At 44.8% G+C, this 27,298-nt stretch overlaps 3 protein-coding genes across 4 annotated transcripts in view; 1 reads left to right on the forward strand and 2 right to left on the reverse strand.

Annotated features, from left to right (window-relative positions):
- The window catches only part of GPBP1L1 (GC-rich promoter binding protein 1 like 1), a 31,878-nt gene extending 24,910 nt beyond the window's left edge, over positions 1-6,968 (reverse strand). Inside the window, exon 1 of the mRNA XM_058030439.1 lies at positions 6,880-6,968. The gene's annotated coding sequence lies outside the window, so the exon portion shown is untranslated. The remainder of the gene's footprint in view (positions 1-6,879) is intronic.
- Positions 6,969-7,254: 286 nt separating this feature from the next.
- On the forward strand, positions 7,255-11,253 carry TMEM69 (transmembrane protein 69). 2 transcript variants are annotated; one of them, XM_058030102.1, is made up of 3 exons: positions 7,255-7,733; positions 8,179-8,246; positions 8,852-11,253. In XM_058030102.1, the coding sequence occupies exons 2-3, from the start codon at positions 8,222-8,224 to the stop codon at positions 9,583-9,585; spliced, it is 759 nt and encodes a 252-aa protein (XP_057886085.1). In that variant the 5' UTR covers positions 7,255-7,733; positions 8,179-8,221; the 3' UTR covers positions 9,586-11,253. The 2 variants fall into 2 exon arrangements, with proteins under 2 accessions (XP_057886085.1, XP_057886084.1); XM_058030101.1 differs by having other exon boundaries at positions 7,257-7,733; positions 8,866-11,253.
- A 660-nt stretch (positions 11,254-11,913) lies between these two features.
- IPP (intracisternal A particle-promoted polypeptide) lies at positions 11,914-19,085 on the reverse strand. Its single transcript, XM_058030626.1, has 8 exons — positions 18,751-19,085; positions 18,236-18,667; positions 17,737-17,892; positions 16,672-16,839; positions 15,790-15,927; positions 15,352-15,474; positions 14,464-14,684; positions 11,914-13,645 (listed from the first exon to the last, which is right to left on the reverse strand). Exons 1-8 carry the CDS (start codon positions 19,052-19,054, stop codon positions 13,421-13,423), a joined length of 1,767 nt encoding a protein of 588 aa, XP_057886609.1. The 5' UTR covers positions 19,055-19,085; the 3' UTR covers positions 11,914-13,420.
- Between the last annotated feature and the right edge of the window lie 8,213 nt (positions 19,086-27,298).

Raw genomic sequence — 27,298 nt, forward strand, 5'->3', positions numbered from 1 at the left:
ATTGCAAATATGTAATTACTGGCTTATCCCCTCTGGATGCTACATACATCCTGCCTACCTGTCTTCCAGAAATGTGCATGGAGCCTAAGCAGAAGTTAAGTAAGTAGTTCTCCAGCACCTTAAAAAAAAATGGGATGGGTATTTCCCACTAAGGGTACTTTATAAATCAGTATTTTACCAGGGTTATTATTGCTACTATAGCACATTTACATTTAAATATATTCTGCTTGGAGTGGAGAAAAAACACATTTCCTATGGAAAAGAGCTTCAAATGCAACCAGACTATTTATCAAATATTTGTGTCAAGGCAAGAGCGACTACAAATCAACTAGAGGGAAGTACAGATCTGCATTCCAGATGAAGGATAAGCAAGTAGAAGGCATGTCATTTGCAAAGAGGAAGAAGAATTGAAAGTCAACAAAACAGAGGACATTCAGAAATAAGAGACCATTCTCCTAACCAGCACTGGACTAATTCTTCCCCTCAATACCACTGCCTGGTCCTACAAGGCCAGTGCTACAAACTGGGAAGGGAGGTGCATTCCAGTTGCAGGTACTTCCCCTAAAGTACCCTGACAACCTGCCAGGACTGAGGGACAGCTCATCCCTCTGCCCCTCCCTGCATCTGGACTATTTCCAAACCCTTGTACATCAAGACCAGGACAATATGATCAAACTCCACTTTTATTTGTCTGTAACTAGGACATGACAAAGACATGTTCACTCAGCACTTTTCAGCATGTGTACAACACCTGAACTACAGTTTGTAAAGTTTACATTGTCTGCAATGGTTTTATTTCACTGGTTTAACATTTTCAGCACTTTCTCTGATTGAGAAAGTATTAACAAACATCAATGCAGAAAAGTCACTGAACACAATTTAGTTTAAAACAACTCATATACTTAAAAATTAAATTGCAAAAATAATATATATTCCACTGGTTTGGTCTTGGCTTTAAAAAGAAAAAAAAAAAGGGGAAAAAGTGATCTCTAGTCCTGTGATCTAATGATTTGCTGCAGCTGGGACATACATCCTCTTTGCACCTTCACAGTGTTTTCCTGCAGCTCTCTCTATGATCTAGTCCATGAAACTGAGTTAAAATAAAGCAAGGAGCTATGGACAAAATGTTGTCCAGCTGGTTTGGGCTTTGCCTTTAGATCTTGAAGAGAATTATTGTGCTGTGCTTCTCCAGGTAATCTATGCAGGCCAAGACTAAAACACTGTCATCCTTCTATCCTAGTGCCCTACAATAAATTAGGGAATACAAGCAAAACATCTTGGGGGGAAAAATCTTCATACATTGCATGGTTAAGGATCTTCTCCAGAGATTTAAAAGAATTCAGCTCTACCCTCATCCATCAGATATCTTTGAAAGTCAACTAAGCAATGCTCCATTCACCAATTTGTACAGTCATCTTCAGCCTGCAGAGGTCCAAAAATTAATGCCTCTAAATATCTCATGAAGTATCAGAGAAACAAGTTTGTTATCAGCAGACTGGAATTCATTATGCAGCTATATGTACTCCAACTGGGATATTTTTTTGGAAGGTGTAAATGAAACCAGATTAGCACACAGCATTCTCCAGGGTATCCCTACAATCTCTTTTGGTTATTCCTATAGCTTGAAAGCCTATCCCTGCATCTAATGCCTGACCTGAACATATTCTGCTGCAATTTCACCTCAGAACTGCTTGTTTTATTCATGATGGATGTGGAAAACTGACTAAACTCTCCTTACAGATACCTTTTAAGAAATATTTTCTTCAGACCAAAACTTCAGTATTCCCTGACTGAAAGGCAACTTTAGCAGGTGTTGTTTTGGGGGAAGTCCCACAGACCACCCTGCATCCCAGCACTGTTTGGCAGCAGAAAAAGGATCTACTATCATATTCTGGGATCAAATATAGCCATGCTTTTTTAAAAAAAACACAACCAAACAACCAACGCACCCTCAACCAGTCAAATTTCACTGGCAAAGATCAAGCTTTCAAGTTCAAAGCATCAGTGATGAAAAAACTGACATGACCCACCTACCAAGTGTGACAGCTCACAGGCAGTGACAGGATGTTGGAGCTGCCTCCCAGTTATACCTGCAGGTAACTTTTTTTAAGCTGCTTCTTTATATATCACCTGCTTATGTCTGATGAAACTTGATGTATAAAACCACTGAAGAGCTAATCAATCCATTTTCCCCCAAACCTTAATTATGGTTTCTCTCTTTCAGACTTCATTGTTTTCTTTACAAATCTTGTTACACAGCCATAACTTTCTCAAATATCACATCATCCCAAACTGAACAAGATAGCTCCTGCTGAAGACCTACCCCTCCTCAGCAGAATGGAGGAACTGCTTCACTGCCTTATTTAAAATGCTTCTGTATGTTCCAGTATGACAAATGAATTTTCATGACAGTGATGCTGCTGAGTCATGATAATTTAGGAACCATTACAACCCCCAGGATACTCCCCCACAGAACTGCTTCCCTACCAGCTGCTACTTGTCTGTGTAGGCAATATACCAAAACACAGTAATTTGAACCCATCTACACCAAAATGGCTGAATCCAAAGCTATTGTTTCCAGACCATTTATTGAATTTGTTGGGATCACATTATCTGTGTGTCCAGTAAGAACATTATTGCAATACAGGGAAGTGAAACCACCAAAAAGTACATGATACAGGACAGACTCCCTGATGTCAACACTCTTCCCTTGGACATACCCAAGTCTTGCCTTTTTTCTAGATGTTGAGAGGGAAAAAGCTCCACAACTCTTCAGCATTCTGGAACTTTTCCCACCCCCATGGGCTATCAGCTCCCTAAACACCAGAGGACACATTCCAGAAGGCCCAGTCAACCTGAAGACATTGAAGTTATCATTAACCCATTTCTCTACTTTTAACTGGAGTTCAAAGTAGAGGAAAGACAGTTTCTCCAAACTAACAGTCAAGACCATAACACATTCAGTATTTTCAGGATGAGGGATCCTTGCTGAGTTTTTTTAAGATTAACATCAAAGGTCTTTTCAGATCATCTCACGTGAGTCCTGATTAATCCCTTGGTGATGGATGACTCATTGTAACACAATGGCAAAACACTCCCCTCTGCTGAAAGGCTGGAGCCCTGTTGTAATCTTACCCATACACCTTCCCCAGCAACTTTGTGAATACCAATCATTTCTGTGCCCACAATAATACCATGCACCTCCCTGGCAGACTCAGTCCTTTATTTACAAGTCAATTGTTCATCACAAACTGAAGATGACAAAATTCCAAGAGAGTGTCACTCACTGCCACATACTCTCTATGTTGCAAATAGGCTATGGGGAGGGGGCTACACAGATCTCCAGAACCTAGAAGAGACACCAAAAATCAAACTTCAATCAAAATGTCTCATTTCTTCCTGTATTGAAAAAAAGGATTCTTAAAACCAAGGACATCTAGACAACATTATACACATACTTCCTTATCAAGTGCCACTAACACCACACCACTGAGCTGTGATCCTCCTTCCAGTGTGGAGGATAAATCTATGCAAAACACTGAACTGGGAATGATCACAAGATTCAAGGAGAAAACAAATCAACACTGGCATTTTTGCTAGAATGTCTGTAAGTCCTAGAACTTCAGTTGCTCCTGGCGAACTCCCTAATGTACAACAGTCCCTGAGGCACAAGGTCACATGCTGTAAAACATTTCTTTCTGAGCATCATTTATTGCAGAAAACCTCAGTCATGTTTGGCTGCACTGGTTCAAAGCATTTTTGTTAAGCCAGACCTTGGAAGTGCAACTATTTCAGATTAGTCATATTATAGAACTGCATACACCAACACTTTGTAAAACTGTTTGCTGTTTAATAATAGAAAGGTGTAAGTAGTATCAAGTGTGAAAATTCTTCTCCTGACTTTTAAAGACCAGCTAGAGAAGGAGTTGCACACTTCAAGCAAGAATTTCCAGTTTGGAGTGAGACAGCCTGATCACTAATATGTATGATCAATTAAGCCAAAACGTTTTCCTCCCTGCCTACTGGCACGCTCACAGCCCTGTCTAACCTAGAGCTTCTAGGTCTGCCCAGTGTTTGCACAGGGCAGTGGACACTTGGCCACTATCAATCTCTACCTAAATCCACTCCCAAAACCAAAGATTTATCTTCTGACCATACAGTAACTCATTAAAGTTTGGCACATTTTCACAGGAACATATAAAGTTACAGTACACAAATTAAACAACATCCTGGCTTTCATGAAGTACTCTGAGCAGGACCATGTTTCTGCCAACTTCACTGCTTTTCATCAAATCTGACCAGCAAAGAGAACATGGACTTCAATTCCTCTTGCTGAAACAAAAGGCACACATGATTTAGTTGGCATCCTGGTCACTACGTAAGTGGCAGTAAAATGTCTGCTTACATTGCTGAATTTGCAGAACCAAAACTGAACCCCTCCTGCCTCTACCAATAAATTAACACAAAACTTCCAAATCCCAGCCAAACTTCCTGGTACACACACTACCTCATCAAGTGCAGAATCCAGTGAGTATGACCTGTCCCTGGATAAGCCAGAGCAACAGCCACCCCTGGTTTCTATGGAGCTGTGAGGAAAAGCTCTGTCCCTGCAAGCACAGCCAGCCCTCCACAGGAGAGAGGTGCTCTAAAGCTTCAGCTCCACTGAACAGAGTCAGCCCTTTCCCAAATCTCTTCCTACAGACAAACAAACAAAGCACACCCTGGAGTACACTTCACAGCTAAGTCAATTCAGCAGTTACACAACTAACTTCAAACAACTCCTAACACTGGGGGGGGGAAAAAAGGTAACTTGAACTCCTGAGCCAATAGTTTTTCTTCACTTTGTAAAGGCAAGAACGACATTATCTGACATCCCACACTCCTGAAGAAATTCACAGATCTAACCACAGCATTTTTCTGTATTAAAATAAGGATCCCACAACTCCTGAAACACTGTTTCCATTTAATGAAAATGCTAGTGAATATTATTTTTCCTGTAGTGACTTAATTTCCTAATTTAAAACAGGAATGTCAAGATTCAGTAACACTGTGCAGTGTTACACTGCATCTACAGGAGACAAGGTGACCATACCCTGTAAATATTCTCAAAGTAGAGATTTTTTCCTAAGACTCAGAAAGTATGCACTTCTATTTGATTTGTTGTACTTCACATCTGCATCCTGCTCCTCATATTTCTGAGACACTGCAGAAAAAAACAGGATTTGTGGTTTTTTTAAAATGCCATCTGTTCCCTGCATATTTTCACTTTAGGTCCTTGTATGATATCTGCAATGGAAACTTCTGTGTCATATAGGATTAAGGCTATAAACCAGATGAATATAAAATGCAGAGGGCTGCAGCACTTCCCTACAAACAGCTGTAAAAAAACCCTAACATCATAAGGAAGTACCACCTGAAGCCTTTCTATTCCAAATACAAAACTTCTAATAAGTTCTTCTTAAAGGGACTTTCCTCCAGAAATGAAGTGAAAGAGTGTGAGAGGAAAAGCTGCTTGAAGAATTTGGGAATTTTATTTGTTCCTACCACTGCTCTACACCTGTTTCCCTCCTGAGTCAGAAACTGGAAGGTTCAGATACCAGTCTCCAAATGGATAAGCTTTAAGGGGAACCTTTCACTGAAATACCAGCCATCTCCATTCACGAACTAACATTTGCATAAGCTTTTTTCATAACCACCTAACATTTTTATAGAAGCAATGTCAACTCTACAGTAAACTCAGCTTTGATGGCGCTCCAATTATCTCAGCTGTTATCTCCATTCCCCCTCTTTGCTATTTCCACACTTTGCTCAGGCACTTGCAACGTTTCAGAGTATTATCAACATTACTAACGCTTGTGTCACTCACAGCTCGGGGGCGGGGAAAGGCAGCCTGACCTACCTGGTCATGTTAATATAAAAAGATCTTTAAGCAACACTCTTAAACCATTCCACCATTACTTGTAAGAATTTAAATAGCTACTGTTCCTCTAAAGCTGTTTAAAAACTCGTAACTTGTGCAGACACCTACTGACTACTCTAAAATCGTTCCAAACCAGCTCGTTACTGAACCGAACTGAATTCAAAGTCTGAAATGGATGCTGGAAACGCCAGGCGCGCTCTGAGCAAGTCCAGCCCCAGCCCTTGAAGTCAAACCACACAAGACCTCAGGCCAACAGGGCATCAAACACACCGGACACACGGAAATAACTTTGACGCCCGAAAGAGCCGCCCCCCGCTCGGCCCGGGCGCCGTTTGCCTGCGAGCAGGCACCGAGCGGCACCTGACAAGTTTCCCAGCGCCGCTGGCAGCGGGCACGGCGAGCCGAGCCCCGGCCGCCCGCAGCCCACGTGTCACTGCCGGCCGCCGACCGCCCCTTCCCGCCGGGGGCAGCCGGGAAGCGCGGCCCGGGAGGAGCCCAAGGGGAACGGCCGGGCCGCCCGCTTTCGTTTCCAGCCGACAGCGGGGTCGCCCCTGCCCGGCCCCCGGCACTCACCCGCCGCCCCGGCCCGCCCCCCCGCCCCGCTCACGGACGGCCCCATGACAGGAGCTCAGCTCCGGCAGTGTCAGCGCTACGAACTTCCCGGCTGAACAGGAAACAATAACCCGCAGAGCCCCGGCCCCGCCGCCCACCCCGGCCCGGCCCTGCCCGCGGGGACCTCGCGCTGCCCCCCCCCGGAGCCGCCGCGGCCGCGGGACCGAGCGCGGGGGGGGTGGGGGGGGGGGGCCGGCCTGGCGGGAGGCCGCTCCCGGGCCGCACCGAGCCCGCGGTGCCGCGGGGGGCGGCGGGGCGGGCCTGGGGGCGGCAGGGGCCGGGTGAAGACGCGGGGGGTGCGGGGGGCGCTGGGGGCGCGGAGGGGGCGGCGCGGGGGCCGCACTCACCGGGCGGGCCCTGGCGCGGCTCCGGCGGCCCCACAACCATAACAAAGCTCTGCCCAAAATGGCCGCCCAGCCCTGCCCGGCCGGGGGCCGGAGGGGGCGGGGCCCGCGCGCGTGCGGGGCGGGGCCGAGCACGCGGAAGGAGCACGCCCCCCCCCGGCTCCCCCTCCCTGCCCCCGCCCCGGCCCCCGCGCCTCCCGCCCCACCAATCAGAGGCGGCGGCGCGCACCGCCCCCGTCACCGCCTGTCGGAAGCAGCCGCAGACTACGAGTCCCAGAAGACTACCGGCCATGGCCGCCGTGAGGATCGGCGAGCGGCGCGCCGCAGGGCGGGCTGGGATTCGTAGTCCGCCTGTGAAAGGCTTGCCCGATGAGGTGATGCCGGAAGCCAGAAAGCAGGAATGGCCTCACTGCTCCCCAGGAGACGTTCTGTCCCACGGGTAGGAGAGGAGCGTGTCGCTCCTCTGCCAGACCGACCGCGGCCCTCGGGCTGAGAGTGACCGGCACTGCAGCCCCCGGTATCGGCTCGGTGGGCCTTCCGGGACCCGGACGAACCCGATGGGCCGCGCCCGTTCCCGCCCGGACCGGTAGCGCTCAGCACCGGGCGCCGTCGGAGCGCTTATGGGAGCACCGGAAGGCACCACAGCTGGCGGGTCCGGGGCGGTGGCAGCGCCCGGTGAGTCCTGCCCGGTCCCGGTGGGCAGGGCGGCCCCTCCTCCCTCTGGAAGATCCATATATTCTCCGCTCCCTTCGCCCTCCGGCGGGGCCGTTTGGCTGCCGGGGCTGCCTTGCTGTCCCGGCGCAGCAGGACCGGGACCTGTGGAGTCAAATCCAGGGCGAGCCGCCCACGTTCCCCCGGTGAGTGTGGTACCCCGGCAGGGAGCTCACCCGCAGCTTGCATGGGGTGGCTTTTCTGCTCCTTTTTTTATTAATGGTCGCTTTTCCCGTGCTTGAGGAAATGCTCCTTTATAAGCTTTGTGAAGCCATTTATCCGTTGAAGAGGGAATGATCCATGAGCGGGAAGTCAACATCTGTTCCGTGATGCTCAGTTTTTAAACTAGAAATTGTTCTTGCAACAGTTAATTCAACTTCAGAATTTCCGTTCATAGAGCTGCTTGAAACGAAGTATTCTGCAGTGGGCAAGTACTGATGGAATAGATATGTAATATATATACACATATCTCTTTAAATATGCATCTGTAAGACTCTTGCATTTGATAAGTGTAGACTGTGACTGAACTTTGACCATCAGACCAACTCAGTGATTCATTGGTTTCAAACCTTCTGAATTTGTCTGTTTTAGGGCATTGGGAAAACAAAACAAACATGTTTCCTCTCATACAACGATGCTGCTTCAAGACACCTTTCAAAGTAAGTTACTGAAGGCTTTTTTTGCTGATTTTATTTAAAAGTAAAATAGCAAAAGATAGGACTGCAGCTTTGGAACAAAAGGTGGCTTCCAAGTTGGAGTGTATAACTCAGCTTTTCTGGAATAGTTCATCGTTTCTACAGCACTTTTAGGCAAAGCTATTTCTTTTATAAAATAACTTTGCTTTTTGAGATTTAGCTCAGATTTAGAATAGCTTTTTGAGATTTATTGCCTCAATGTCTTTTTTTCCTATGACTTCTTGGTGGAGTAGTGAGGGGACAGTAGCTGATTTCTGGGGTGACCTTATCCTGCTTCTATAGGAAACTACTTTATATTTTACTCTGAAAAGGACTGATACATCTTCAAAGTGCCCAGAGAATGTGTGGGGAGGGATAGGTGGGCACTGAGTAAGCTTTGCTTGTGCACTCTGGAGAGCCCAGTTGCTCTTCATCAGCTGCATTGGGTGCCTTCATTAGTTTGGTTAAAACCACTTGAAATTCAAAAGCAAAGACAGCTGTGGTGTGACCTGAGCTGGAAAAGCACTTGGTGCAATATTCAGGTCGTTTAGGTACCTGCACGTCTGTAAACCTGCACTGTTGAGAACAAGTTTTGTGCTTGCAGCTGCAGAAGTTACCTGGTGCAAGCGTGCTGCTCCATGGCAGGAACAAGACAAGCTGCTCCTCCTTGGCCCTCCTCCAGCTGCAGAGGGATGCACGGCCTCTCTGCACACCTCTGAGCCTCCAGCCAGCAGCAGCTCACACAGCCCAGCTCCGGCCTTTCCACTCCTCTCTGCCCGTCTCCAAGAAGGAAACCCCTGCAGAACCTGAGGCACAATCACAGGAGAGCCCGGGGTCACTGAAGGATTGTCCCAAGCCAGTCCTTTACCTGAGCCTGGGAGGGCTGATTCCCTTTGTGGCTGTGCCACTGGCCATGGCCTCGCAGGGCTCCTACTGCCCAGAGCTGGCCTTTGCTCAGGTCACCTATGGAGCTGCCACTGCCTCCTTCCTGGGGGGCATGAGGTGGGGCTTTGCCCTCCCAGAGAACAGCCCAGCCAAGCCAGACTGGCTGAACCTGGCCAATGGCACAGTTCCTGCTCTGCTTGCCTGCCAAGCCTTGCTTTTCAAAGATGTCACTCAGGGAGCACTGATGCTCACGGTGGCCTTAGGGATATCACTGCATTATGACATTTCCCTTCTTCCTACTTACCCCAGGTGGTTCAAGGTACTGAGGGTATTTGGAACAGTGGTGATGATATCATCCCTGTTGGCCACTGTAGCACTGAAAACTTTCTTAGAAGGGGAGCAAAGTGATGACAGAAAAAAACAGCAGAACATAAATTAATAAATCTGTAAGGAAAAGCTATTATCTGCTAATAAGGTATTTGTATGGAGTTCCAGGAGAAATAAAGACTGTGGTGTGATGGCAGGAATCAAGATGCTCATTCTTGAAGCAAAATGATTTTCCAACTGATTTGTAAGCTAGTTCAGGAGGCAAGTATTGCAAATAGCAATTACTTCCAAGGCAAGCACGAGTCTGTCCTTATCTGTAGAACAAGAATCATTCCTGAACAAGATGTTGCTGCTCTAGGAATTTAGAATGGAGATTCAAAATGACATGGGTATGAATTGCTCTGTGCTGAACTATGAAAGTTTGACTGTAATGTGTGATCATGTTCTGAGGTGGGGAAAACAACATGAACAAGGTGAAAGCAGTTCTAGTTTGGTGTTTAAAGAAGTAGCAGAGAATGATGCAGAAGCACATTCTACTCAGTTCCTGTGTTGTGAAACAAGATTCCTATTTCACTCCTATTTTCAGAGGAGGTGTTCAAAATCACAGGATCACAGAATGGTTTGGGTCAGAAGGGGCCTGAAAAATCATCTCATTCCCATCCCCTGCTGTACCCAGGGACACCTTCCACGAGATCAGGTTGCTCAAAGCCCCATCCAGCCTGGACTCTTCCAGGGATGCTGTGTGAGGGAGTGCTCAGTGTGATGTCAGGTAAGAAAGGACAGGTGAGGTTTGTTTGCAGTGGGATGCCAAGGTCAGCACTCACCTGAAATGTGTCATTCAGCTGCTGTGCTGGAGTGGGGAAAAGCTGAAGAGGAAGCTTTGTGTGGCTGACAAGGTGCCACAGGAGAAGGAAATTCCTGCTCAGGCTTACTGAAATTAAAAAGGTTATTTGGGCCATCTCTTCCTAGTTTTGTTTGGATTTAGGGCTGCCTGGCAAAGGAAGCTGTGTGCCACACAGCCATAAAGATCTGCCATACTCCTAAATTAGAGGACTGTTAACTTATGCTGTGACACAAGGACTCAAGTGCTGGCACTAAGGGATCAGATAATGGGATTGAAAGTAGCTTCTCCCTCCTAAGAATGTACATTTGGACAGGTGCCAATGGGCTTGTAGGCAGCCTACAAACCCTCCACGATGGGTTTATTACTGAAACCACTGCAGAAGCATCTGCTCTCTGTACTGGATTCTTCCTAGCACATCATTTAGTGGAAGATACAACCTAAGTCACATGAATTTTCTTCTTTGTGTCCACTACCTCGAGAAAGGGGATGTGGGCATACTTCTTGTAAGCTTTTTATCAGAAGTATTAAAGCACAGTGTAAGATGCAGGAAGAAAGCTGAAAATTATATCCACATGTGGTCTTAGGACCAGATAATCTTCATAGTTCTGTTAAAGCACTGATCTTCATTGTTGTTATACACCAAATGAAGCACGTGTTGTCCCTTAAAATTTGTTACCTGTTCATTCTGCAAAGAACAGTTGTTTAAGAAACCTGCCTGTCCTGGAAATGAACCATCTTGTATGATGTTGCTGAAACAGCAGCTCTGTAGATCAGCCTCTCCCTTTTGCAATCTGTTAACATTTTTATGTTAAAGAACATATCAGGCAATTATGGGTATCAATTGCTCTATGCTGAATCATGAAAGTACCCTATTAAACAAAATATTTCAGAGCTTTTTCAACATAAAGGAAATAAAATTGAGTTTGTGAATGAAAATGGTTTTTCTATTCCTTCTTACTTAGACATAGCATCTTTTAAGATGGGTCCAGAGAAGAGTCCTGTCTTTGTCTTGATTAGGTAAAAGATGTGCTGAGGATCAGAGACCATAATGAACCAGCTTCAAAGTTTCATTCAAACATGACAGAATCAGTTACAAAACCTGCAGAAGGTAACTTCAGACAACTGCAGATTCCCTCAAGCTCCATTAAACCAGGAAGTTTACAGGTAGGGATCAGAGGTAAACCTGTAGTTCCCAAACAAATAAAATACAGCTAAGGTAGTGTTTCTCAAACAGTTCCAAGAGGGATCCTGAAATATAAAAAAGAAAGACTAAGAAATATTACCTGTAATTTCATCCCACAGGTGATGAAATTACACATCAGCCCACAGAGGGCTGAACAGAGATGGCAAGACAGACTCCCAAGAAGTTTGAGTGATTTTATACTGAGAAGAAAAATACATGAGTATTTTACTGCAGAAGTGTGTTACTTCCACCACTCAAATAGTCAAAATTTATAACCAATCTTTACCTAGTGTTCTACTGGGAAATATGATTTCCAGTAAAAAGAAAAAATGACCTATTATATGAAAGTGGCATAATACAGCTTAGTAAGTTATGAAAGCAACCTATTCAAGAGCATTCCAGTCAGTTCTGAAAATACATTTTATTATGAAAAACAGTTTAAACAAGATCAAACCATTAATTCAGACACATAAGAAATTCTTTGAAGTAAAAGCACACACAAGATTATGGAACAATCAGACTCTCCATCATCTAGCATGTTCTAGCCCAACTCTATGTTAGATTTTAGGACCTTGATTGTTAAGGTACCTGCAACACTCACCTTGGAGGATTTATCATGTAATAATTTGTTAATTTGTTAATTTTACACAGGGGATATTGACCTAAGCAGAATGAAAGCTCCTTTGTCTACACAGTGCCAGGCTTCCTGTTTTGTGCCATTCCAGTTGTGGTTTGGTGATCCAGAATAACACTGTCTATCAAAATTCAAGCAGCCTTACTTCAGACTCCATCCAAATCATCCACAGCTGTGCTGAAAATGCAGCCAGTGTGCAAAAAACAACTTGAATCTAGAAATAACTCCAAACTCTTTGTAGTATTGTTTTACTAAGTATGTCTGAGCTAAATACAAACTCCTTAAGAGCACACTGATATCATCAGTTCAATACTAAATGCAGCTAATTCTAGCACAGAAAGCCCCATTGGCTCAAATTTGGATGAGGCAGGATACAAGATGCAGTGAAGGTGAAGGAATGTGTCTTGTAGAACAGCAAGTATTCAATGCCAAGTCTCAGCATGTGTCACACAGGGTAAAACCACATTTGACTATGGGGAAAAAATGTGGGGGCAAAAGCCTTTCCCTGTGTTTTTATCCTAAGAGCAGTCCTGAACAGAGCAGCCAATCTAATGCATTTGCATTTAAAATTCACCAGAGCTTACACAAAAAGGAGCTCTACTGACATCACGGACACCACTGAGAGGAAAAGCCAGCACTGAAGGGGAATGGCATTGTTAGAACTGTGAGGACAACCTTCCAGAAAAGGAAATTCTCATCCACTCACCATTCAAATTTGTGGAGTGGCCAGAAAGTAAAGATCCAATTCATGTTTAATGCCCACCATGTCCAGCAACAGAAAAGAGGCTTAAATGCATCAAGGTCATAAGTAGAGGCACCAAGTCTTTCCTGTGTGTTATCTTCTCTTCCTTGTTTTCTGCCAGAAAAATAACTAATGCCATCCAAATCACCCATCTGATGTTACCTACAGATAACTCCTTGCTGTTGACAGTAACTCACTTCCAGACTGCAAGTCTGGCTAATGTGCCAGCTCAGTAATAACCTGATTAATGTCTCTTAATGTGTTGCAATTATTTCTTCAGATTTTTACAGGGCAAATTCACCATTTATTTCAGTGAGCTTAATCCAGTTCTAAGAGGCATTCCTACTCTTAACAGAATACTTCCTGAGACAGACACTGGATAAGCCAATTTACTTTGAAGGGCTTTTCCTTTTGCTCAGGAAAATCCCTCTGATCTAATTCTCCACTGAAGCTCCTGTGTTAAAAGAGGTTTCTGGCCAATGAAACAGGAAATCTGAGGAGACATAATTGACTCATTCCTTGAATGAGTTTTGTTCTTTGTGTTTCACAGCACAGCTACTCCTCCTTCGCAGCGGCTGGTGATCATGTTGGCAATTTCAGTCCAGCTGTCCATGTGAGGGTTATAAACTTCAACAGAGTCAGAGGTTACTGGAGCAGCAAAATCAGGACTGGGAGCTCTGCCTCCTGAGGCATAGAGAAGTCCATTCACAGCCACAACACAAACACCAGCTCTTGGGATCTTCATCGATGCAACTTCAACCCACTTTTCCTAACAAAAAGGTGAAAGATGAAAAAATAGCTTTAAGGCAAGCCCTGATTCTGCTAAAGTAACTTTTAAAGCTTAAAGACTGAAACATATACAAAGAATACTGTATATAACTTCACAGGTTTACATGTGGTATGTGTACAGTATCCAGAAGATTACCAAGACAGGAATGACAACACTTTCACAAGGGGTCCAAATTGTGGTAATCTCTAAAGAGCAGATCCCATACTGTCTGCACACAACACCCCTCCCTTTCTTCAGTCACTGCAAGATGCAGGCAGTCTCTAAAATAGAGCATGGCACAGTTTGAGGTGGGGGAAACAGGAAAACTAGATTCAATTTGAAAAGCAAAACAGATGGCACATGGGATTATGTTCTGCTTTTAAGAGTAGCTACGCTTCCAAAGAACATCATAAAAACATGAGCAATACCAGTCTAGTTTTTTATCTTCTAGTCATGCTGAAACACCACTACATTTTGATGCAGAAGAAGATCCTCAAATTTTGCAATAAAAGGTGACTCTTACCTTTACAATGAGTTTTTTCTCTCTATTCAGATTATTGAGCTTTCTCTTGTAGAGGGGGAATCTATCCTCTCATCTTAACCCTAAGAAGTATTTACCAAACTACAGTATATCCGTGCATAGTTAAACCATGACAATTACTTAGGACAGACCCTGAGATCACCAAAGCTTTGTTTCACTCAAGATAGGGAAATGGAATTTCCAGCTTTTTCTTTTTAGAGAAAGGAAGCAGGATCTATAGCATCTTACACAAAGCTGATGCAATCTACATTTATGAAAAGGAGGGACTCTGCCATACCTCTTCAAATGAGTATCTTTCTACACTAGCAAGTGCATCCTGGGATTCATTCCAGCCTCCCACAGCATAGATACAATCGTTGAGAGCAGCTACACCAAGATAGGCTCTTCTGGTGCCCATGGGAGCGAGCTCAGACCAGCGTTTGGAGATGGGGTCGTAGACTTCAACAGAACGCAGCTCTACTCCTTCACTGCTGATACCACCAATGACATAAATCAAACCTGCAGAGACAGAGCTTCTCCTCTTTTAGGCTTCATAAAGGTGACAGAAAATTACTGTCACAACACAGGTTTTAGCCTGACATTAAGATGGTTAAAGAATGTCAGAAAATCCTCCTTTTGCTCAGTAGTAGAATACATAAAGCTCTCACATGAGCAGCTTGAGGCTTGAGCACTAGAAGCTCTGAGGAAAGCAAAAATTAATTAAGTGCAGGGGAAGGTTCATTCAGAAGGTTGCAACTGCTGACCTGGCCAGGATCAAATACTTAGTCAGCACATTTATTGGTCAAGTATTTAGACATGTCTGTCTTAAAATAAGCTGTGGCAAGTCTTCACATTGTCACAAAGAAAAATATGCAAACCCAAATATGGAAGATAGATAAAAGCAGTATCAGAAAGAACAATCAACTGCAAAAAGACTCGCTGCATAACCACGCTGGCAGCCATGTAAAAACTTTTCATGTGATAAAAGGTAGGGGACAATAGAGAACTTTATAGTCTTTGAATTCTGCAGAATTAAAAACAGAGTATTAGAACAACAAACAAGCAAGGCACAAGCATGTGTGACTGACAGCTCAGTACAAAGGTAAGAATTCATGACTGAGCCATAAAGCTTCAAAATCCAATGGCTGTTGGAACTATTTAGGGACATAAACTTAGCAATATTCACCTTGCATTTCACAACACCCAAAGCAGTAACGGGGCTTAGCCATGCTTCCCACCACATCCCAACTATTCTCTTCAGGATCAAATCTTTCAATTGTATTGCCAATCTCTGCTCCAATCCAGCCTCCTGCAAATAACAGCAAACACAGGAAGGAATTTAATGGCACAAAGTTGTGTATTAGCTGTATTTTTAGACATGCAGTGTACTGTTCCAGGACAAATTCTGAAATCAGCATGCAGTCAGCCTACAATGAAAATAAATTATAACTATACAATAACTAATCCACAGAGATTTAGTATATATGTTAATATTTATGGACACAGATGTTTTTCAAAACTTAAGTTTGTGAATTTGCATCACCAAGATGTAATATTTAAGATCATTTTACAAGTTCTATGAATTAACAACTTTAACTGCACCTAGAAAAACCCCACAACTTACCCAAAGCATAGATGGCCCCATAGCATGTGCACACTCCCAGTGCACAACGGGGATGGTTCATGGAAGCCACGGTTGTCCATTGCTTTGTAACAGGATCATAACATTCAGTACAGTCAAAAATCATTGAGTTGTCTTCACCTGCATAATAAAAGCAAGAAGAGTCAGGAGAAATGCAATCTTTTTTACTGCAGATATGGAAACAATCTTCAGCTTCTTCCAGGACAGGCAACATTTGAATACAAGATTTATCTTTTGGTGAAACAGCCAGCATAGCAAAAGCTTCATTTGTACATAGTGATGATTACACATGAATCATCACTGGGAACCACTTTCATCAATAGTTCCCTGAAATGTTCCTGAAAACATCATAGAGGTAAACAACCAGGGTGCTGCACGTTTTACTCCTCAGCACAACTGACTGGGTTTTCAAGACCAAAGAATGAGCTCTGTGGTGACAAAAAGAGTCTACATATGCATTCTTTTGTGATGGGCTGGTAGAGTTACTCATCACATCCTTGTGCAAACAGACATAATGAGCCTTTCCAGGCAGACAGTGCACAAGTGGTCTGTCCTGTGCTACTGCCTTTTGTGCTATGGGCTTTTCCTAGACTGTAAGTGAGAAAACAAATTCCACCAGCGGTGGTACATGAATCCCCCAGAATAGCCAGCATCTTTGAGTATATCTGCAGACATCTATATGGTAACCTGTGAATAGCTACACCATGAGGGAAGAGCAGCTTGGTAAAAACTGCCAGTACAGGATCCCTAACAGGCATTCACAGAGCATTGACAGTAGAGAATCAAGGAAGAGTAATTTTGAAAGTCTCCATCCATGAGTTCTCTAGCATTCATGTAAGAAAGCAAGCTTATTTCAGCTGTTACCTCCAATGGCATAGACCATTCCTCCCGCCACAGCCACGCCCAGCCCGCTCCGGGCCTGGTGCAGAGAGGACACCGTGGTCCAGTAGTGGCTGAAGGTGTCAAATCTCTCCACACAGCTCAGGGCTCTGCTGTCACTCCAGCGTGCTCCCTGCAGTCGGGTGTACCCACCTGCAAAGCAAGGGGAAAGGCCAAGTAAGAGCTTCCTCTTCACCCTCATGCTCCTATATCTAACCATGAAAAACATTACAGTAACAGCCATTAGCCACTCTTAGAAGGAACTGGATTTTTCCAAGTAGCTTCATTTTTCCAGCATACAAGGAAGAATGGCTGCCTTGAGGGTCATGGAAATTGTGCTGAGCTGATGCCACAACACTAAAAACATTAGAATTCATGTTTTCAGTAAAATACAAGGATCACCCAACAGCCTTTGCTGCATAACATACTGGCAGCCATGTAAAAACTTTTCATGAGATAAAAGGCAGAAGGCAAGAGAGAACTTTATAATCTTTGAATTCTGCAGAATTAAAAATAGAGTATTAGAACAACAAACAAGTGAGGCACAAGTGTGTGTGACTGACCAATACAAGCTCAGTACAAGCTGGTGCTACTGCCCACAGAGTGAAACAAACACATTCCCTTCCAATATAAAACTGCAGCTTTGCTGAAAACTTGGATTTTCAAGTATCCCATCATATGAACCAAAGTGTCCCGCACAGAGAAAACTTCAGCCATCAGAACAAAATGTTCAGTGAATTTGTATACACCATTCCAGCAGTGAGCCCTGGGTAAATCCTCTGCTGATTTGCAGTTTTCCACCCAAAGCAAATTATTTTTGAACAGCAAATCTGGGCTTTGAATGCCATGTCACAATGACAAGAAATGTGAATGCTGGACTCCTGCGCAATTCTAATCAAAGCTGCTAACATGGTAACTCAGCCATGATGTAATGATTTGGTATCATTATGTATTTTGATTTTTAAAAAAATCCTTGAGTATCTCCTTCAGTACTGCATTCTGAGATACTACTTCATTTGTTTTATAAGGTTCAAACAGCCACATTCTAACCTACTGCATAAAGGTACTTCCTGGCTTTCCTCCGGGGACGACCTTTAGAAGCCTGCAGAAAACTGCTGACCTTGTTCTCTTTGGGAGACTTAGAGACTTCACAATATTCTTTCAACAGAGTTTGCAGGGCCACTCGAAGACTGAAATCTGGAATACCTTCAAGAGTAATGTAAGCAGAATAAGAATAAAATTAGCAGAATTGAAAAAAAAATCACAGTGAAAAGTAACAAATTGTAAGCAATTCAGTTGTAGAACACTTACTAACTTTTCCAAAAACAGCAGACAAATTAATGTTGCTTACTTATAAAAGCAAAAGGAATTTTCAAAAGCATGTTTTTAAAGTAAGCTGTGCTTATTTTTTAAAAAATGGCGCTTGTTTGCTATAATTTTTTCATTCATCATGCCATTAATGTAAAGAATAGTCCATCAAAGCCCAGTACCTCTGAACAACACATAGTTTGCTCACATACATGCATCTGATATTCCTTCTTTCACTTACTTTCTATGTATTTTAACAGCCTTTGCGCTGGTAGCAGAGGGAACCGAACAGGCTCCAGTACTTCCACGACGTATTTCTTTCTTTTCCCCACGTCCTTCAGAATCCATTGCATCGCTGCCGCGAACACCTGGTACTCGTCCTCGATGCTCAGGTCCTCGCTCCGCAGGATCCTGACGAGCTGCTCCTTGGTGAGCGCCAGGAACTCCTCCCCGCCCTGCACCTCCAGGAAGTGCGCGTGGATGTAGCTCTCGGTGAACTCCATCAAGTCGTGACAGGCGATCTGCTCGGAGAACTGGAAGAGGCCGATGCAGTTCAGCGGGTCGATCTGGCCCTTGAGGAACTCGCAGCAGAGCTCCACCACCTCGGTGAGCTGCAGCATGTCCGCGGCGACGATGAGCTCCTGGACGTTGTGCTCCGCGATGCTCACCACCCCTGCGGGCACCAAACCACAGCGGGGCCCCGCTCCAGCCTGCGGCCGCCGGGCACCCGCCCCTCGCCCCGCCGCCAGCCCTCACCTGTGTAGATGAAGTCGAGCAGCGTGTGGAAGGTGTCCGCCTCCACGCCCGCGATCCGCACCACGTCCCGCCCGGACTCCTTCATGCCGCCCGCGAACAGCGCCGCGAAGTACGGGCTGCTGGCCGCCAGCACCAGGCGGTGCACGGAGAACGCCTCCGGGCCCACCTCCAGCCGCACGTCGCAGAAGCTGTGCCCGGCGCGCAGCCGGTTGATCTGGGCCAGGAGGAGGCGGGCGTGCCGCTCGGAACTGGAGACGGAGCTGGAGGCAGAGCCGCCCTTGCCCGTCCCGGCGCTCGCCGCCATCGCTGCTGCGGCACCGGCACCCCCGGCGCCGGCCTCGCGCCGCGCACGCGCCCCGCTCTCCCCGCCCCGGCGCGTGCGCGGCGGGGAAAGTGAGGGGCGCGCTCCCGCTGAGGCGGCGCTGCCCGGACGGGGCGGGCACCGGGACGGGCGGGGCTGAGGGCGCTGTAGGGGCTCCGTGTTTTGTGAGGGTTCCGTGTGTGCCGAGGGCTCTGTGTGCCGAGGGCTCTGTGTGCCGAGCACCCTGCCCTCACGGCGGCACTGGGTCAGGTACCTCTGTTCGCTCCTTTGTCTATGCGCCTGCCTGGTCACCTGGCCCCGTGAGGCCCCACAGGAATCATGGAATCATCAAGGTTGGAACCGACCTTTAAGGTTATTCATTCCAATGGTCCACCCAGCACTGCTCCTGTAACCCCTAAACTGCTAAACATATCACCCAGTGCCAGATCCAGATGTCTCTCAAACACCTCCAGGGCTAGTGACTCCACCGCTTCCCTGGACACTGCCTATTCCACTGCCTGACCACCCAAATAGTGAAATTTTTTTTCTAGCATCTAATCTGAATCTCATCTGTCTTAGCTTAAGGCCATTTCCTCTGGTCCTTTCACTGCAGGCACAGTAAAAGAGACTGACCCCAACCTCACTATAACCTCCTTCCAGGGAATTGTGGAGAGCAGTGAGGTCCCCCCTGAGCCTCCTTGAGACTGAACAACCCCTGCTGCCCCAGCAGCCCCACATAAGACATGTTTTCTAACTTTGTTGCTTTCCCTGGGCATGCTCCAGCACCTCAATGTCCATTTTAAAGTGAGGAGACCCTGTGCACCCCTACAGACATCTCTGGTCCCTGCTCTGCAAAGAGCTTGTTTGTGGTTAAAACTGATCCTGCAATAGGTTATTCATATAGTCACTGCCTTCACAACCTCTGTCCCTCAGTCCCAGTCATGCTCTTGCAAACTGGGTGCTTATGAGAAATATGGCTGTGTTGGGGAGAAATTGCAGCTGCCACCAGCCCAGGGAACGGCAGAGATGAGAGGCAGGGACGCTGCCTGGGACTGTGGCAGCAGAGCAGTGTTGACAGGGGATAAGCATCACATACTGAGGTAAAGGCACATGATCACTGGGTCTGGCAGAGCTGACACTGATTGTGAGAAAAAAGCATCCCTCCTGAGTTTTCCACAACTGTTCCAGGAGCGTGACAGGCAGGCACAGCCCAGCAGCCCCCTTTGTCCACAGTGTCATGCCATGTGTGGGCCTTCCTCCTCGTTCCAGCATGGATGTTTCATCAGTGTCCTGTAGCAGCACCATGTGGGTCACGAGGGTCAGCCCTGATCCTGAGGCAAAGTGTGCTTCCATCTTAGTCTGTGTAATTCCCTGAGTCACGGCATGCCTGAGCTCTGATGGGGGATGAACATCACTTACTGAGTTAAGTGCACGCAGTCACTGGGTCCAGCAGAGCTGGCACTAATTCTGAGAGAAAAACATGTTGAGTTTTCCACAGCTGTTCCAGGAGCATAACATCCAGCCAGAGCAAAAAGCGATCAGAGAGCCTCTTGGAAAGCTTCCATATCTATTTACTGTGAGGCTGGGAAAGAAAAACATGTCTGCTCACAGTTACAATGGTCATGGCCCCTCAGGCTTTTCTCATGAGTCTGCATTTCATTGTAATGACTTTTAAATGTACTTTTGGAAAGAATCTGAATCATGATACCCTCGGGGGGCTGTTGGTTTCTGTCTTCATCAGCATTACATTCTAATTACATTTCAAGTTGGTCTTCAAAAAATACCCATAGAAAACATAGATCTAGAGAGAAGAGATTTCTGCAAGTACACAGTTGGATGCATGCTGATATAAATCTATATATTTTAACCCTGGCTAATAAATGCATCAAAGTTTTTCTTTTTTGACACATCAGTAAAAGAAACCAGACCCCTCTCGCGCTGACATTTTATTCATCGGAAGTGGCCTGTGAGTAAAAGGCTTAGAACTCTCCTAAATGCCAGTGGCTCGCTGGCTGGCTGATGTCAGCTGTTAGACTCTTGACCAGCACTAGGATTTCACACCATAGTTCCAAATTTATGGACACAAAATAGTGTTGCTGAGAAAGTAATTTTGCCCCAAAGGCCTGTGCTGTGCTGTGTTCATGGTTCTGCCCCCAGCAAAGGGCACTTCTTCAGCACGTGTCTTCTGGGCCACACAGGAGCTGTACCGGATGGAGCTCATGATGCCATATACTGTTGTGAATCTCCCAAAACATGCTGTAGATTTTCAGGAATAAGTCTGAAAGTACCTTTGACAGTGTGAAATTGCACCATGTAATGAGGAGGCCTTTTGATTAACCAACAACAAGAATGGTAGTCATTGTAGTGAAGGAATTAAAAATGTCTTCAATTTTAATATAACAGACTTGAAAAAATATATCTGCCAATAAACCAGCTGAATGCTGACTGTGATGTAGGACAGGTGACACAAAAAGGCATGCTCTGTGCTCCTCAACATGTCCCATCGCCTGCACCTGCTCCAAAGTGCTGCTGCCACCCTGCCAAAAGAGTGAGAAGATTCTCACAAAAAACTATCCACGATTTCTCTTGAAAAACCCCTGTCCCACAGAGGCCCATTGCCGCTCAGATTTCTCTGGCTGAAGGGCTCTCAGGAAAACCTTTCCCGATGCCTGGATGATATTCTGCGGAGCCACGGGAGGTGTCTGTGCTGCTCTTCCCGAATCCTGCAGGTGCCGCTGTTACCGCAGGGAGATGCATTGGAGCAATAATAAAATCGGGACTGCAGGGTGACGTATTGGAACATTAACAAAATCGGGAGGCTGAAAGGTGTCGCCTGTGCGGATGCTGAATCTCTCCTCTCTTAGAGTATGATTTAAGTTTGTCGTTGCGTTTTGGTTTGTTTGGTTTGTTTGTTTTTGTGGGTTTTTTTTTTTTTGGGGTTTTTTTTTTTTTTGTGTGGGGTTTTTTTTGTTTTTGTTTTTTTTCCCCTGAATTTGATAAAGATGGAGAGCTCTTAGTCTTAAAAAACCAAAAAAACCAAACACCCACCCCAAAACCCAAAAAGAGTAATAATTGATTTGAATGTGCAGTTTTGCCTGACTGCTTCTTTTCAGAACCTGTCCATTATACCTGCAGTTTTGGGCACCATTTTGACTTAAAACCCCTTGCCATGCTTGGCTGTTAAATTCCCTATTGCAGAGGAGACATGAAACTCAGAGCTTCACCACTCATAGGTACATCAAATCCTATGGGATCTTTTGTGATAGGGAGCCACTTTCTATTGCAACCAGAATGCGCCATAATTCCTCCCCCAGTTTAGTGGGTATATAATCTTCACTTCCTGTCACAAACTGCATCTCTGCACTTTGCCTCCTGTGCTAAGGCATCTGCTGTAACCTTTCCATGGTACAGGCAGTTGCCATTTTCGTTACTAATTACCCACTATAGTTGCTACTTGTAATGTAATGCACTGGATCTATCAGAGGAGACGTGTTCTACAGCCTCACCAAAATGGAAAGGAGCTTTGTGTTTTGATGTGCAGGTAAGAGGATACAACCATTTTTGCTCCTTTGCTCCACTTCCCTAAATTTCACAAGGATCTGAACTCAAACTTCTCCCAGGAAAGCCAAAATTGCAAAAGTGCAGAGCTACCAAGAGCTCCTGAGGAGTACAAGCATCTAAGCTACATCTCTTACACTTCCAAGACACCTTGTCTCTGTTAAGGTCCAGGTTTTTCCCACATGTCCCATTTACTCTGGATGCCGTTGCATGCCCAAAGCAATGATGCAGATCAGCAGTCTGTGAATGCACAGTTGGTGGGTGCTGTTGTGCATCCCTTGAAAGGATAAGACAAGGCAGGCTGCTGGACTTCACACTCTTCAGCCTGGAGGAGAGAAGAGGCTCCCTGGCTACTTCTAAGGTATTTCTCAAAGACGGCATTGGTTTACCCCATTGTCACCCCAATGGTGATCATCACAACTGCTTATTGTGTTTGTCTACTCAGCCAAAAGCCTCTAATGAGCTACAGACACTCTATTCTAATTAGATACCTGCATAAGCCTGTTGTCAGCTTATGCTTTCACGTGATACATAAGCTTCAGTGGGTAAAGAAGTTTCCCTTCAGGGTCTGAATGTTTCCTACCTCAGTGGGTTGTGCTTCACAGGGGGATAACACATTTTCCAGACTCAAGCCAGGCAAGAGAACTCTCTTTCTCGACAGGGTTGGGCCAGGCCCAAGAGCTGTTACCTTCATTCCTGTGAGGGTTAATGAATCTTGATGAATGTATGTGTGTGTGTGTGTAGGGTAGAGGTCTGAACACAGAGAGCAAAAGGGTCCCCAAAGACAGTCTTTCTGCACAGGCCGTCCCACAATACAGGGCTTGTGTGAAAACGTTTAAGTTTTCACACTACCAGCAAGGTGATGATGGCTCCATCCATTTTTCAGCTGAACTGATAATGGCTTGAGAAACTGTACAGCTGGGCTCTCTCCTCTCCTCTCCTCTCCTCTCCTCTCCTCTCCTCTCCTCTCCTCTCCTCTCCTCTCCTCTCCTCTCCTCTCCTCTCCTCTCCTCTCCTCTCCTCTCCTCTCCTCTCCTCTCCTCTCCTCTCCTCTCCTCTCCTCTCCTCTCCTCTCCTCTCCTCTCCTCTCCTCTCCTCTCCTCTCCTCTCCTCTCCTCTCCTCTCCTCTCCTCTCCTCTCCTCTCCTCTCCTCTCCTCTCCTCTCCTCTCCTCTCCTCTCCTCTCCTCTCCTCTCCTCTCCTCTCCTCTCCTCTCCTCTCCTCTCCTCTCCTCTCCTCTCCTCTCCTCTCCTCTCACCTTTGTGAACTTTTTTCTGTTTTGAAATTCGTAACAAAGTATTTATTATTTTCACTCTAATGTGGCTTGAGGTAAAGGTGGCATTAAGGTAACAGCCTGGTATCAGAGTTGTCAGTCCAGAGAGGTTTATAAAGCACTCTTGAAGTTGGGATTGAGAAACTCCCCCAAAGAATTCAGATCCCACCAAAGGTGCTTCAGCACAGGCTGTGCTGGCATCCAGTTGAGGGAGGTGTTTGCCCCCTCCAGTGACCAGCCATGCCCTGGGGAGCCAGGCAGCAAAATTGGGGAACACATCTGAGCCACAGGAAACTTCAGAGGCAATGTGACATTCCCAGTGAGTAATGCACAGATATTGGCTTGTGATTTCAGGAGCACTGGCAATATTTCACTACTGTGTGCTCCAGGCTTCACCTTCACAATAGCATTGGGTGGAAAAGGGATTGGTGTGTGATAAAAAAAAAATAAAACAAGGAAAAAAACATTTTTCAGTCCTAAAGTATGCCCCAGCAATGAAAGGATTGTGTCACCTGACCTACTTGTGTGGAGAGGTTTATGTTCTAGGTACACTTACCTAGCAGGAAGTTTGGAGGAATTCCAGTGAAATGGGGAATGTTGTGTAACATGCATGGCTACAGTTCCCCACCACTTAGAAGATTCTTGTGTTTAAGCCATAGATCTGGATCAATTCCAGGCAATTTGATTTAAAATAAACATCCTGCATGCAGTGTGTCAGATACTAGCACAATAATGTTTTAGTCTTCCTCATTTCTCCCGTGGGAATAATTATTCCATGAAGAAGGAAAGTGATCTAATGAGAGAATTAACTCAAGAGCTTGAACATTGAATTAGTCACAGCTGTCTGAGAGGGGAACCAAGGCGAGCTCCACAGAGACCTCACTGCATTTCCAAGGAAGGAGGCCAAAAGAATACTGGAACTGGGATAGCAGTTGGTGTCAAAACAGAGGCAGGAGAGATATGCTTTTAGGAGAGAGACTTTCCTCCCTCATTTCTCTGTGAAGATAAATCTCAGCAGTAGGGAATCACTGCAGCTTTATCTTGGAGATGTTGAAAGCTGCCAGATTGTTGAGGTCTGATCCTAACTGTGTCCTCACACTTATTTGAAGCAGATGATTGATTTCATAGCTTGGGTCTTTTTTCACTGTGGTCTGGAGCTGACCTGCAGCTTCACACTGAATTAGATCTGCTCTCTTAGGTGACTGTATCAAAGGTGCAGGTTTTTGTTTTTTATTTTTTGCCAAAAGGAAAAATGAGTTGTGCTTGAGAATTATCAGTCTTCAGGCATGGGGGAATTCAGTCTTGCAGTTAGTGAAGTTTGGCAATGTTTCAAATTGTAATCCAAACCCTAATGCTTTTTGGACTCTTTACTTAACTGTTGTCTAAATCTCAGTGTTTCCTTGGATAATAAAGTAGAGCAAACATACAATAGACATGTCTGAAGTATGTGCCTTTTTTAAAATAACTCCAAGTTATGCAAACATTTGGAATAGAAAAAAAGGAAGGAAAATAACCAGAAAATGTGCATGAATTCAGCTAATTTCATTCCTTTTAAATTATATAGTCATTAGATATATACCAAGAGCACGTTTGTTCTCCTAGAAGATACTGCACTGGTGTTGACAGAGCTCGTGAGCTGATTTCATTGGGAAGATGGATAGAGTTAAACTCTGCCTGATACCCACCACATTCCAGAGCCTGTGTGATGCAGTGGGGTCATTCCAGAAGCAGCCCTCAGTGGAATGTGGGATACGTCACCAGCTCTGAGTAACTGTTAGTAGGATGTCTGTAGGTCCTGCATCTGCTTGCTGGGTGAGTCAGGACTTCCAGGGCTCTGCACACATTGAAGCCTTAAAAAATTAAACCTTCTTCCACAGTGTAACATTTCAGCTGGAAATGGCATAGCTTGCTGCTATGCATCCCAGCTCCTTGGCTGCTCTGCTGTTGCTTTGCCATGTCTTTTCCTGGATAATTTTTTCCAATGATTTACCTTTCCTCAGTGCAAGCATTTTTTGTCTCCCTTTCTAGAATTTCAGCTTTGGAGGCTTGGTCCAGTTCTTTGGATTGAAATATAATTTTTATTCTAATCTTGTCCTTCGAAGTGCTTGCAAAATCTCTGCTTCATGGTTTAGGAAAACATAGGGGTTGACTGGATCAGAACAGATCCTTAGGGATTTCTAAAAGAAAATTTGAGTTTAACAACAACACACTCATAGTAAACTTTTAATGTATTTTTAAGCAAGTATTATGGTGATTTCATTTGCACTTTTATTTTTCTCCAGTTGCTTATCGGAATATTATATCAAATGTTATCAACATCTCAAAAAGCTAAATCTCATCTGTATCTTTCTTTTTGGGCTGGTTGTCTCTTAGCAAGGCAAATTAGCCTGACATCATTTGTCTTATATAGTGCAATGATTTTTTTTTTTTTTTTATAATTTCATTAGCCTTCAAGGTCCATGGAAATGTATGGTTTAATAATTTGTTTTGGCTTTTGGGTGCTCAGGCTTTTTGCACTATTTTATTTAATGAAAACCTGGAGCATCAGACTCAGTGATCTTAAAGGTCTTTTCAAACCCGAACAATTCTGTGATTCTATAATATTTGCATAACAACTTTTGCATGATAATTTAACATAATAACTTTTCCTGAGATTTATCTTACAAAGTGCAGCTCCATTTGCAATGTGAAAAAAGACTCTGCAACAGAACTTGTCTGTGCTAGTCCTAGTTCTGCAATACTTGCAGTGATCAGATAAGTCTCTTTTTGACTCTCTCCCACTGATACAGTTTACTTCTCACTACTTATTTTCCTCTCAGGTACATTTTGAAGATAATTGAATATTTATAAAATGTTTTGAGTGAAATCTGCACATGAAAAATGCAACAGAAGTTGAAAATGTCATAATTACTGATGTTTATTATTTTTTAAAAAGGAAGACTCTCTGGCAATCAATATCTGTGGAAATTTATGAACCACAAAAATAGAATGAGAACTCTAAAGGTACTACAGGATGTTCTGGCCTGAGGAAGAAAGCCTTGCAATGGCTCAAGGAACAGTGGGCAAGTTTTGTTGATAATACTGAGTATTGAAATATGTGCTGGATGAAGCACTTGTATTACAGAAGTATGATGGAATTCTTTTCAGTCTGCAAGTAATTAAGGGTGAGGTTCATCATCATCATAAATCATATTCAGAATTTTAAAACAGTAGGCTAAGATAACATATACTAAAGGACTCTAACAGATCTCTCATGAGGGATCTCAGTTGTAAGAAATCCTGGCCTGTCAGTGAAATTTCAGAAGATTCACTGCATTCTGCCAATGTTTAAGGAAAGAACATTGAATAAACAGAGCAATCAGGATGACCCAGCTTAGCTGGTTAACGTGACACCAGGCCCAAGTAGCACAGTACAAA

This window comes from Melospiza georgiana, chromosome 9 (genome assembly GCF_028018845.1).
Source record: "Melospiza georgiana isolate bMelGeo1 chromosome 9, bMelGeo1.pri, whole genome shotgun sequence".
In the NCBI taxonomy this organism is placed as follows: domain Eukaryota; kingdom Metazoa; phylum Chordata; class Aves; order Passeriformes; family Passerellidae; genus Melospiza; species Melospiza georgiana.

Coding starts and splice junctions, on each gene's coding strand:
- IPP (XM_058030626.1), bottom strand. CDS start 19,054: ATGGCGGCGAGCGCCGGGACGGGCAAGGGCGGCTCTGCCTCCAGCTCC. Junction 17,893..18,235: donor GCTGTTAAAATACATAGAAA/GTAAGTGAAAGA, acceptor TTACTCTTGAAG/GTATTCCAGATTTCAGTCTT. Junction 13,646..14,463: donor AAAGATACTCATTTGAAGAG/GTATGGCAGAGT, acceptor CCTTTTTGTTAG/GAAAAGTGGGTTGAAGTTGC.
- TMEM69 (XM_058030101.1), top strand. CDS start 8,202: ATGTTTCCTCTCATACAACGATGCTGCTTCAAGACACCTTTCAAA. Junction 8,247..8,865: donor GCTTCAAGACACCTTTCAAA/GTAAGTTACTGA, acceptor TTGTGCTTGCAG/CTGCAGAAGTTACCTGGTGC.